General features: G+C 45.7%; 1 protein-coding gene across 1 annotated transcript in view; it reads right to left on the reverse strand.

The window, feature by feature from the left end:
- Window positions 1-12,692, reverse strand: part of LOC123489817 (caskin-1-like) — a gene marked incomplete at its 5' end in the record, with an annotated part of 31,787 nt that extends 19,095 nt beyond the window's left edge. The window contains 2 exons of the mRNA XM_045220207.1: window positions 12,422-12,475; window positions 12,584-12,692. Coding sequence (XP_045076142.1) covers window positions 12,422-12,475; window positions 12,584-12,692 — 163 coding nt within the window. The remainder of the gene's footprint in view (window positions 1-12,421; window positions 12,476-12,583) is intronic.
- Window positions 12,693-13,500: the final 808 nt, after the last annotated feature.

The raw sequence follows: 13,500 nt of genomic DNA on the forward strand, positions 1-13,500 counted from the left end.
ACATCTACACACAACACAGTGTTATAATACCATAACAACACATCTACACACAACACAGTGTTATAATACCATAACAACACATCTACACACAACACAGTGTTATAATACCATAACAACACATCTACACACAACACAGTGTTATAATACCATAACAACACATCTACACACAACACAGTGTTATAATACCATAACAACACATCTACACACAACACAGTGTTATAATACCATAACAACACATCTACACACAACACAGTGTTATAATACCATAACAACACATCTACACACAACACAGTGTTATAATACCATAACAACACATCTACACACAACACAGTGTTATAATACCATAACAACACATCTACACACAACACAGTGTTATAATACCATAACAACACATCTACACACAACACAGTGTTATAATACCATAACAACACATCTACACACAACACAGTGTTATAATACCATAACAACACATCTACACACAACACAGTGTTATAATACCATAACAACACATCTACACACAACACAGTGTTATAATACCATAACAACACATCTACACACAACACAGTGTTATAATACCATAACAACACATCTACACACAACACAGTGTTATAATACCATAACAACACATCTACACACAACACAGTGTTATAATACCATAACAACACATCTACACACAACACAGTGTTATAATACCATAACAACACATCTACACACAACACAGTGTTATAATACCATAACAACACATCTACACACAACACAGTGTTATAATACCATAACAACACATCTACACACAACACAGGGTTATAATACCATAACAACACGTCTACACACAACACAGTGTTATAATACCATAACAACACATCTACACACAACACAGTGTTATAATACCATAACAACACATCTACACACAACACAGTGTTATAATACCATAACAACACATCTACACACAACACAGTGTTATAATACCATAACAACACATCTACACACAACACAGTGTTATAATACCATAACAACACATCTACACACAACACAGTGTTATAATACCATAACAACACATCTACCCACAACACAGTGTTATAATACCATAACAACACATCTACACACAACACAGGGTTATAATACCATAACAACACATCTACACACAACACAGTGTTATAATACCATAACAACACATCTACACACAACACAGTGTTATAATACCATAACAACACATCTACACACAACACAGTGTTATAATACCATAACAACACATCTACACACAACACAGTGTTATAATACCATAACAACACATCAACACACAACACAGTGTTATAATACCATAACAACACATCTACACACAACACAGTGTTATAATACCATAACAACACATCTACACACAAAACAGTGTTATAATACCATAACAACACATCTACACACAACACAGTGTTATAATACCATAACAACACATCTACACACAAAACAGTGTTATAATACCATAACAACACATCTACCCACAACACAGTGTTATAATACCATAACAACACATCTACACATAACACAGTGTTATAATACCATAACAACGCATCTACACACAACACAGTGTTATAATACCATAACAACGCATCTACACACAACACAGGGTTATAATACCATAACAACGCATCTACACACAACACAGTGTTATAATACCATAACAACACATCTACACACAACACAGTGTTATAATACCATAACAACACATCTACACACAACACAGTGTTATAATACCATAACAACACGTCTACACACAACACAGGGTTATAATACCATAACAACACGTCTACACACAACACAGTGTTATAATACCATAACAACACATCTACACACAACACAGTGTTATAATACCATAACAACACATCTACACACAACACAGTGTTATAATACCATAACAACACATCTACACACAACACAGTGTTATAATACCATAACAACACATCTACACATAACACAGTGTTATAATACCATAACAACACATCTACACACAACACAGTGTTATAATACCATAACAACACATCTACCCACAACACAGTGTTATAATACCATAACAACACATCTACACACAACACAGGGTTATAATACCATAACAACACATCTACACACAACACAGTGTTATAATACCATAACAACACATCTACACACAACACAGTGTTATAATACCATAACAACACATCTACACACAACACAGTGTTATAATACCATAACAACACATCTACACACAACACAGTGTTATAATACCATAACAACACATCTACACACAACACAGGGTTATAATACCATAACAACACATCTACACACAACACAGGGTTATAATACCATAACAACACATCTACACACAACACAGGGTTATAATACCATAACATCTACACACAACACAGTGTTATAATACCATAACAACACATCTACACACAACACAAACAGACTGCTAAAACACACATACCCAGCGTGGGTTACCTCTCAGGAGCTGTTTAATCTCTCTGCTGTCCTGTATAGTTAGTTAGAGTTCAGGGGTCAGGGGTCAGGGGTTACCTCTCAGGAGCTGTTTAATCTCTCTGCTGTCCTGTATAGTTAGTTAGAGTTCAGGGGTCAGGGGTTACCTCTCAGGAGCTGTTTAATCTCTCTGCTGTCCTGTATAGTTAGTTAGAGTTCAGGGGTCAGGGGTGACCTCTCAGGAGCTGTTTAATCTCTCTGCTGTCCTGTATAGTTAGTTAGAGTTCAGGGGTCAGGGGTCAGGGGTTACCTCTCAGGAGCTGTTTAATCTCTCTGCTGTCCTGTATAGTTAGTTAGAGTTCAGGGTCAGGGGTCAGGGTTACCTCTCAGGAGCTGTTTAATCTCTCTGCTGGCCTGTATAGTTAGTTAGAGTTCAGGGGTCAGGGGTCAGGGGTTACCTCTCAGGAGCTGTTTAATCTCTCTGCTGTCCTGTATAGTTAGTTAGGGGTCAGGGGTCAGGGGTCAGGGGTTACCTCTCAGGAGCTGTTTAATCTCTCTGCTGTCCTGTATAGTTAGTTAGAGTTCAGGGGTCAGGGGTCAGGGGTTACCTCTCAGGAGCTGTTTAATCTCTCTGCTGTCCTGTATAGTTAGTTAGGAGTTCAGGGGTCAGGGGTCAGGGGTTACCTCTCAGGAGCTGTTTAATCTCTCTGCTGTCCTGTATAGTTAGTTAGAGTTCAGGGTCAGGGGTTACCTCTCAGGAGCTGTTTAATCTCTCTGCTGGCCTGTATAGTTAGTTAGAGTTCAGGGGTCAGGGGTCAGGGGTTACCTCTCAGGAGCTGTTTAATCTCTCTGCTGTCCTGTATAGTTAGTTAGAGTTCATGGGTCAGGGGTCAGGGGTTACCTCTCAGGAGCTGTTTAATCTCTCTGCTGTCCTGTATAGTTAGTTAGAGTTCAGGGGTCGGGGTCAGGGGTTACCTCTCAGGAGCTGTTTAATCTCTCTGCTGTCCTGTATAGTTAGTTAGAGTTCATGGGTCAGGGGTCGGGGTTACCTCTCAGGAGCTGTTTAATCTCTCTGCTGTCCTGTATAGTTAGTTAGAGTTCAGGGTCAGGGTTACCTCTCAGGAGCTGTTTAATCTCTCTGCTGTCCTGTATAGTTAGTTAGAGTTCAGGGGTCAGGGGTTACCTCTCAGGAGCTGTTTAATCTCTCTGCTGTCCTGTATAGTTAGTTAGAGTTCAGGGGTCAGGGGTTACCTCTCAGGAGCTGTTTAATCTCTCTGCTGTCCTGTATAGTTAGTTAGAGTTCAGGGGTCAGGGGTTACCTCTCAGGAGCTGTTTAATCTCTCTGCTGGCCTGTATAGTTAGTTAGAGTTCAGGGTCAGGGTTACCTCTCAGGAGCTGTTTAATCTCTCTGCTGTCCTGTATAGTTAGTTAGAGTTCAGGGGTCAGGGATCAGGGGTTACCTCTCAGGAGCTGTTTAATCTCTCTGCTGGCCTGTATAGTTAGTTAGAGTTCAGGGGTCAGGGGTTACCTCTCAGGAGCTGTTTAATCTCTCTGCTGTCCTGTATAGTTAGTTAGAGTTCAGGGGTCAGGGGTTACCTCTCAGGAGCTGTTTAATCTCTCTGCTGTCCTGTATAGTTAGTTAGAGTTCAGGGGTCAGGGGTCAGGGGTGACCTCTCAGGAGCTGTTTGATCTCTCTGCTGTCCTGTATAGTTAGTTAGAGTTCAGGGGTCAGGGGTTACCTCTCAGGAGCTGTTTAATCTCTCTGCTGGCCTGTATAGTTAGTTAGAGTTCAGGGTCAGGGGTCAGGGGTTACCTCTCAGGAGCTGTTTAATCTCTCTGCTGTCCTGTATAGTTAGTTAGAGTTCAGGGGTCAGGGGTCAGGGTTACCTCTCAGGAGCTGTTTAATCTCTCTGCTGTCCTGTATAGTTAGTTAGAGTTCAGGGGTCAGGGGTTACCTCTCAGGAGCTGTTTAATCTCTCTGCTGTCCTGTATAGTTAGTTAGAGTTCAGGGGTCAGGGGTTACCTCTCAGGAGCTGTTTAATCTCTCTGCTGTCCTGTAGTTAGTTAGAGTTCAGGGGTCAGGGGTTAGGGGTTACCTCTCAGGAGCTGTTTGATCTCTCTGCTGTCCTGTATAGTTAGTTAGAGTTCAGGGGTCAGGGGTCAGGGTTACCTCTCAGGAGCTGTTTAATCTCTCTGCTGTCCTGTATAGTTAGTTAGAGTTCAGGGGTCAGGGGTCAGGGGTTACCTCTCAGGAGCTGTTTAATCTCTCTGCTGTCCTGTATAGTTAGTTAGAGTTCAGGGGTCAGGGGTCAGGGGTTACCTCTCAGGAGCTGTTTGATCTCTCTGCTGTCCTGTATAGTTAGTTAGAGTTCAGGGGTCAGGGGTTACCTCTCAGGAGCTGTTTGATCTCTCTGCTGTCCTGTATAGTTAGTTAGAGTTCAGGGGTCAGGGGTCAGGGGTTACCTCTCAGGAGCTGTTTAATCTCTCTGCTGTCCTGTATAGTTAGTTAGAGTTCAGGGGTCAGGGGTCAGGGGTTACCTCTCAGGAGCTGTTTAATCTCTCTGCTGTCCTGTATAGTTAGTTAGAGTTCAGGGTCAGGGGTCAGGGGTTACCTCTCAGGAGCTGTTTGATCTCTCTGCTGTCCTGTATAGTTAGTTAGAGTTCAGGGGTCAGGGGTCAGGGGTTACCTCTCAGGAGCTGTTTAATCTCTCTGCTGGCCTGTATAGTTAGTTAGAGTTCAGGGGTCAGGGGTCAGGGGTTACCTCTCAGGAGCTGTTTAATCTCTCTGCTGTCCTGTATAGTTAGTTAGAGTTCAGGGGTCAGGGTTACCTCTCAGGAGCTGTTTAATCTCTCTGCTGTCCTGTATAGTTAGTTAGAGTTCAGGGGTCAGGGGTCAGGGGTTACCTCTCAGGAGCTGTTTAATCTCTCTGCTGTCCTGTATAGTTAGTTAGAGTTCAGGGGTCAGGGGTTACCTCTCAGGAGCTGTTTAATCTCTCTGCTGGCCTGTATAGTTAGTTAGAGTTCAGGGGTCAGGGGTCAGGGGTTACCTCTCAGGAGCTGTTTAATCTCTCTGCTGGCCTGTATAGTTAGTTAGAGTTCAGGGGTCAGGGGTTACCTCTCAGGAGCTGTTTAATCTCTCTGCTGTCCTGTATAGTTAGTTAGAGTTCAGGGGTCAGGCGTTACCTCTCAGGAGCTGTTTAATCTCTCTGCTGTCCTGTATAGTTAGTTAGAGTTCAGGGGTCAGGGGTTACCTCTCAGGAGCTGTTTGATCTCTCTGCTGTCCTGTATAGTTAGTTAGAGTTCAGGGGTCAGGGGTTACCTCTCAGGAGCTGTTTAATCTCTCTGCTGGCCTGTATAGTTAGTTAGAGTTCAGGGGTCAGGGGTTACCTCTCAGGAGCTGTTTAATCTCTCTGCTGTCCTGTATAGTTAGTTAGAGTTCAGGGGTTAGGGGTCAGGGGTTACCTCTCAGGATCTGTTTGATCTCTCTGCTGTCCTGTATAGTTAGTTAGAGTTCAGGGGTCAGGGGTCAGGGGTTACCTCTCAGGAGCTGTTTAATCTCTCTGCTGTCCTGCATAGTTAGTTAGAGTTCAGGGGTCAGGGGTCAGGGGTTACCTCTCAGGAGCTGTTTGATCTCTCTGCTGTCCTGTATAGTTAGTTAGAGTTCAGGGGTTAGGGGTCAGGGGTTACCTCTCAGGAGCTGTTTAATCTCTCTGCTGTCCTGTATAGTTAGTTAGAGTTCAGGGGTCAGGGGTCAGGGGTTACCTCTCAGGAGCTGTTTAATCTCTCTGCTGTCCTGTATAGTTAGTTAGAGTTCAGGGGTCAGGGGTTACCTCTCAGGAGCTGTTTAATCTCTCTGCTGGCCTGTATAGTTAGTTAGAGTTCAGGGGTCAGGGTTACCTCTCAGGAGCTGTTTAATCTCTCTGCTGTCCTGTATAGTTAGTTAGAGTTCAGGGGTCAGGGGTTACCTCTCAGGAGCTGTTTAATCTCTCTGCTGTCCTGTATAGTTAGTTAGAGTTCAGGGGTCAGGGGTTACCTCTCAGGAGCTGTTTAATCTCTCTGCTGTCCTGTATAGTTAGTTAGAGTTCAGGGGTCAGGGGTTACCTCTCAGGAGCTGTTTAATCTCTCTGCTGTCCTGTATAGTTAGTTAGAGTTCAGGGGTTAGGGGTTAGGGGTTACCTCTCAGGAGCTGTTTAATCTCTCTGCTGTCCTGTATAGTTAGTTAGAGTTCAGGGGTCAGGGGTTACCTCTCAGGAGCTGTTTAATCTCTCTGCTGGCCTGTATAGTTAGTTAGAGTTCAGGGTCAGGGGTCAGGGGTTACCTCTCAGGAGCTGTTTAATCTCTCTGCTGGCCTGTATAGTTAGTTAGAGTTCAGGGGTCAGGGGTTACCTCTCAGGAGCTGTTTAATCTCTCTGCTGTCCTGTATAGTTAGTTAGAGTTCAGGGGTCAGGGGTTACCTCTCAGGAGCTGTTTAATCTCTCTGCTGGCCTGTATAGTTAGTTAGAGTTCAGGGGTCAGGGTTACCTCTCAGGAGCTGTTTAATCTCTCTGCTGTCCTGTGATAGTTAGTTAGAGTTCAGGGTCAGGGTCAGGGTTACCTCTCAGGAGCTGTTTAATCTCTCTGCTGGCCTGTATAGTTAGTTAGAGTTCGGGTCAGGGGTTGCCTCTCAGGAGCTGTTTAATCTCTCTGCTGTCCTGTATAGTTAGTTAGAGTTCAGGGGTCAGGGGTTACCTCTCAGGAGCTGTTTAATCTCTCTGCTGTCCTGTATAGTTAGTTAGAGTTCAGGGTCAGGGTCAGGGTGACCTCTCAGGAGCTGTTTGATCTCTCTGCTGTCCTGTATAGTTAGTTAGGAGTTCAGGGGTCAGGGGTTACCTCTCAGGAGCTGTTTAATCTCTCTGCTGGCCTGTATAGTTAGTTAGAGTTCAGGGTCAGGGGTCAGGGGTTACCTCTCAGGAGCTGTTTAATCTCTCTGCTGTCCTGTATAGTTAGTGAGTTCAGGGGTCAGGGGTCAGGGGTTACCCTCAGGAGCTGTTTAATCTCTCTGCTGTCCTGTATAGTTAGTTAGAGTTCAGGGGTCAGGGGTTACCTCTCAGGAGCTGTTTAATCTCTCTGCTGTCCTGTATAGTTAGTTAGAGTTCAGGGGTCAGGGTTACCTCTCAGGAGCTGTTTAATCTCTCTGCTGTCCTGTATAGTTAGTTAGAGTTCAGGGTCAGGGGTTAGGGGTTACCTCTCAGGAGCTGTTTGATCTCTCTGCTGTCCTGTATAGTTAGTTAGGGAGTTCAGGGGTCAGGGGTCAGGGGTTACCTCTCAGGAGCTGTTTAACTCTCTGCTGTCCTGTATAGTTAGTTAGAGTTCAGGGTCAGGGGTCAGGGGTTACCTCTCAGGAGCTGTTTAATCTCTCTGCTGTCCTGTATAGTTAGTTAGAGTTCAGGGGTCAGGGGTCAGGGTTACCTCTCAGGAGCTGTTTGATCTCTCTGCTGTCCTGTATAGTTAGTTAGAGTTCAGGGGTCAGGGGTTACCTCTCAGGAGCTGTTTGATCTCTCTGCTGTCCTGTATAGTTAGTTAGAGTTCAGGGTCAGGGGTCAGGGTTACCTCTCAGGAGCTGTTTAATCTCTCTGCTGTCCTATAGTTAGTTAGAGTTCAGGGTCAGGGGTCAGGGTTACCTCTCAGGAGCTGTTTAATCTCTCTGCTGTCCTGTATAGTTAGTTAGAGTTCAGGGGTCAGGGGTCAGGGGTTACCTCTCAGGAGCTGTTTGATCTCTCTGCTGTCCTGTATAGTTAGTTAGAGTTCAGGGGTCAGGGGTCAGGGGTTACCTCTCAGGAGCTGTTTAATCTCTCTGCTGGCCTGTATAGTTAGTTAGAGTTCAAGGGTCAGGGGTCAGGGGTTGCCTCTCAGGAGCTGTTTAATCTCTCTGCTGTCCTGTATAGTTAGTTAGGAGTTCAGGGTCAGGGTTACCTCTCAGGAGCTGTTTAATCTCTCTGCTGTCCTGTATAGTTAGTTAGAGTTCAGGGGTCAGGGGTCAGGGGTTACCTCTCAGGAGCTGTTTAATCTCTCTGCTGTCCTGTATAGTTAGTTAGAGTTCAGGGGTCAGGGGTTACCTCTCAGGAACTGTTTAATCTCTCTGCTGGCCTGTATAGTTAGTTGAGTTCAGGGTCAGGGGTCAGGGGTTACCTCTCAGAGCTGTTTAATCTCTGCTGGCCTGTATAGTTAGTTGGGAGTTCAGGGGTCGGGGGTTACCTCTCAGGAGCTGTTTAATCTCTCTGCTGTCCTGTATAGTTAGTTAGAGTTCAGGGGTCAGGGGTTACCTCTCAGGAGCTGTTTAATCTCTCTGCTGTCCTGTATAGTTAGTTAGAGTTCAGGGTCAGGGGTTACCTCTCAGGAGCTGTTTGATCTCTCTGCTGTCCTGTATAGTTAGTTAGAGTTCAGGGGTCAGGGGTTACCTCTCAGGAGCTGTTTTAATCTCTCTGCTGGCCTGTATAGTTAGTTAGGAGTTCAGGGTCAGGGGTTACCTCTCAGGAGCTGTTTAATCTCTCTGCTGTCCTGTATAGTTAGTTAGAGTTCAGGGGTTAGGGGTCAGGGGTTACCTCTCAGGATCTGTTTGATCTCTCTGCTGTCCTGTATAGTTAGTTAGAGTTCAGGGGTCAGGGGTCAGGGGTTACCTCTCAGGAGCTGTTTAATCTCTCTGCTGTCTGCATAGTTAGTTAGGGAGTTCAGGGGTCAGGGGTCAGGGTTACCTCTCAGGAGCTGTTTGATCTCTCTGCTGTCCTGTAGTAGTTAGTTAGAGTTCAGGGGTTAGGGGTCAGGGGTTACCTCTCAGGAGCTGTTTAATCTCTCTGCTGTCCTGTATAGTTAGTTAGAGTTCAGGGGTCAGGGGTCAGGGTTACCTCTCAGGAGCTGTTTAATCTCTCTGCTGTCCTGTATAGTTAGTTAGAGTTCAGGGGTCAGGGGTTACCTCTCAGGAGCTGTTTAATCTCTCTGCTGGCCTGTATAGTTAGTTAGAGTTCAGGGGTCAGGGTTACCTCTCAGGAGCTGTTTAATCTCTCTGCTGTCCTGTATAGTTAGTTAGAGTTCAGGGGTCAGGGGTTACCTCTCAGGAGCTGTTTAATCTCTCTGCTGTCCTGTATAGTTAGTTAGATTCAGGGGTCAGGGTTACCTCTCGGGAGCTGTTTAATCTCTCTGCTGTCCTGTTAGTTAGTTAGAGTTCAGGGGTCAGGGTTACCTCTCAGGAGCTGTTTAATCTCTCTGCTGTCCTGTATAGTTAGTTAGGTTCAGGGGTTAGGGGTTAGGGGTTACCTCTCAGGAGCTGTTTAATCTCTCTGCTGTCCTGTAGTAGTTAGTTAGAGTTCAGGGGTCAGGGTTACCTCTCAGGAGCTGTTTAATCTCTCTGCTGGCCTGTATAGTTAGTTAGAGTTCAGGGTCAGGGGTCAGGGGTTACCTCTCAGGAGCTGTTTAATCTCTCTGCTGTCCTGTATAGTTAGTTAGAGTTCAGGGGTCAGGGTTACCTCTCAGGAGCTGTTTAATCTCTCTGCTGTCCTGTATAGTTAGTTAGAGTTCAGGGGTCAGGGTTACCTCTCAGGAGCTGTTTAATCTCTCTGCTGTCCTGATAGTTAGTTAGAGTTCAGGGGTCAGGGTCAGGGGTTACCTCTCAGGAGCTGTTTAATCTCTCTGCTGTCCTGATAGTTAGTTAGAGTTCAGGGGTCAGGGGTCAGGGTTACCTCTCAGGAGCTGTTTAATCTCTGCTGTCCTGTATAGTGTTAGAGTTCAGGGGTCAGGGGTTACCTCTCAGGAGCTGTTTAATCTCTCTGCTGTCCTGTATAGTTAGTTAGAGTTCAGGGTTAGGGGTCAGGGTTACCTCTCAGGAGCTGTTTAATCTCTCTGCTGGCCTGTATAGTTAGTTAGAGTTCAGGGTCAGGGGTTAGGGGTTACCTCTCGGAGCTGTTTAATCTCTCTGCTGTCCTGTATAGTTAGTTAGGGGTCAGGGGTCAGGGGTCAGGGGTTACCTCTCAGGAGCTGTTTAATCTCTCTGCTGTCCTGTATAGTTAGTTAGAGTTCAGGGGTCAGGGTTACCTCTCAGGAGCTGTTTAATCTCTCTGCTGTCCTGTATAGTTAGTTAGAGTTCAGGGTCAGGGGTTACCTCTCAGGAGCTGTTTAATCTCTCTGCTGTCCTGTATAGTTAGTTAGGGGTCAGGGTCAGGGGTCGGGGGTTACCTCTCAGGAGCTGTTTAATCTCTCTGCTGTCCTGTATAGTTAGTTAGAGTTCAGGGGTCAGGGGTTACCTCTCAGGAGCTGTTTAATCTCTCTGCTGTCCTGTATAGTTAGTTAGAGTTCAGGGGTTAGGGGTCAGGGGTTACTTCTCAGGAGCTGTTTAATCTCTCTGCTGTCCTGTATAGTTAGTTAGAGTTCAGGGGTTAGGGGTCAGGGGTTACCTCTCAGGAGCTGTTTAATCTCTCTGCTGTCCTGTATAGTTAGTTAGAGGTCAGGGGTCAGGGGTCAGGGGTTACCTCTCAGGAGCTGATTAATCTCTCTGCTGTCCTGTAGTTAGTTAGAATTCAGGGTCAGGGGTCAGGGGTTTACCTCTCAGGAGCTGATTAATCTCTCTGCTGTCCTGTATAGTTAGTTAGAGTTCAGGGGTCAGGGGTTACCTCTCAGGAGCTGTTTAATCTCTCTGCTGTCCTGTATAGTTAGTTAGAGGGTTTCAGGGGTCAGGGTCAGGGGTTGCCTCTCAGGAGCTGTTTGATCTCTCTGCTGTCCTGTATAGTTAGTTAGAGTTCAGGGTCAGGGTTACCTCTCAGGAGCTGTTTAATCTCTCTGCTGTCCTGTATAGTTAGTTAGAGTTCAGGGTTCCGGGGTTACCTCTCAGGAGCTGTTTAATCTCTCTGCTGTCCTGTATAGTTAGTTAGAGTTCAGGGTCAGGGGTCAGGGGTTACCTCTCAGGAGCTGTTTGATCTCTCTGCTGTCCTGTATAGTTAGTTAGAGTTCAGGGTCAGGGTTACCTCTCAGGAGCTGTTTAATCTCTCTGCTGTCCTGTATAGTTAGTTAGAGTTCAGGGGTCAGGGGTTACCTCTCAGGAGCTGTTTAATCTCTGCTGTCCTGTATAGTTAGTTAGAGTTCAGGGGTCAGGGGTCAGGGGTTACTCTCAGGAGCTGTTTAATCTCTCTCTGTCCTGTATAGTTAGTTAGAGTTCAGGGGTCAGGGGTTACCTCTCAGGAGCTGCTTAATCTCTCTGCTGGCCTGTATAGTTAGTTAGAGTTCAGGGGTCAGGGGTCAGGGGTTACCTCTCTCAGGAGCTGTTTAATCTCTCTGCTGTCCTGTATAGTTAGTTAGAGTTCAGGGGTCAGGGGTTACATCTCGGAGCTGTTTAATCTCTCTGCTGTCCTGTATAGTTAGTTAGAGTTCAGGGGTCAGGGGTTACCTCTCAGGAGCTGTTTAATCTCTCTGCTGTCCTGTATAGTTAGTTAGAGTTCAGGGGTCAGGGGTTACCTCTCAGGAGCTGTTTAATCTCTCTGCTGTCCTGTATGTTAGTTAGAGTTCAGGGTCAGGGGTCAGGGGTTACCTCTCAGGAGCTGTTTAATCTCTCTGCTGTCCTGTTGTTAGTTAGAGTTCAGGGTCAGGGTTACCTCTCAGGAGCTGTTTAATCTCTCTGCTGTCCTGTATAGTTAGTTAGAGTTCAGGGGTCAGGGGTCAGGGTTACCTCTCGGGCTGTTTGATCTCTCTGCTGGCCTGTGTGGTGGTGAACTGGTTAACGATGTCCAGCGCAGTCTGGCACAGAGTGTTCCTCACCCCCCGCACTGATACCACTCTATGGGATCAATAACCAATAATCATCAATCAAAACAAATACATCCAGGGGCTCTAAATTAACATTTTTCATTTTTCAGCTAGCCAACGAGGTACCATGACCCAACAAAGTCAGGTTAATGGGAAAACCATGAAGCTACCTTTCTTTCTGTGCCCCCCCCCCCCACATGTTTAGACGTACTGGGAAAGTTACCAGGTTGTCATCACAACAATTATCTGGTTTCTCTAGGGCACTCTGAAACAGAGGTCAGGGCTAGAGATCATGGGGTCAGGGCTAGAGGTCTAGGGGTCAGGGGCTAGGGGTTAAGGTTCAGGGGTCAGGGTTAGTTATAGTTCTACTCACATCCAACAGGAGTCGCACCACCTCAGTCTTTCCACAGAGAGCCGCCTGGTGCAGCGCCGTCCCCGACTCCGACTGTCTGTTAATGTCTATACCTGCTTGGATCAGCAGCCTGAAATACAAAACACACTGTTAATGTCTATACCTGACTGGATCAGCAGCCTGAAATACAAACACACTGTTAATGTCTATACCTGCCTGGATCAGCAGCCTGAAATACAAACACACTGTTAACGTCTATACCTGCCTGGATCAGCAGCCTGATACACACTGTTAATGTCTATACCTGACTGGATCAGCAGCCTGATACACACTGTTAATGTCTATACCTGACTGGATCAGCAGCCTGAAATACAAAACACACTGTTAATGTCTATACCTGACTGGATCAGCAGCCTGTTAATGTCTATACCTGACTGGATCAGCACCCTGTTAATGTCTATACCTGACTGGATCAGCACCCTGTTAATGTCTATACCTGACTGGATCAGCAGCCTGTTAATGTCTATACCTGACTGGATCAGCACCCTGTTAATGTCTATACCTGACTGGATCAGCACCCTGTTAATGTCTATACCTGACTGGATCAGCACCCTGTTAATGTCTATACCTGACTGGATCAGCACCCTGTTAATGTCTATACCTGACTGGATCAGCAGCCTGTTAATGTCTATACCTGCTTGGATCAGCAGCCTGTTAATGTCTATACCTGACTGGATCAGCAGCCTGTTAATGTCTATACCTGACTGGATCAGCAGCCTGTTAATGTCTATACCTGACTGGATCAGCACCCTGTTAATGTCTATACCTGACTGGATCAGCACCCTGTTAATGTCTATACCTGACTGGATCAGCACCCTGTTAATGTCTATACCTGACTGGATCAGCACCCTGTTATACACCCTGTTAATGTCTATACC

The sequence above is a fragment of the Coregonus clupeaformis genome, unplaced genomic scaffold (genome assembly GCF_020615455.1).
Source record: "Coregonus clupeaformis isolate EN_2021a unplaced genomic scaffold, ASM2061545v1 scaf3345, whole genome shotgun sequence".
Classification (NCBI taxonomy): domain Eukaryota; kingdom Metazoa; phylum Chordata; class Actinopteri; order Salmoniformes; family Salmonidae; genus Coregonus; species Coregonus clupeaformis.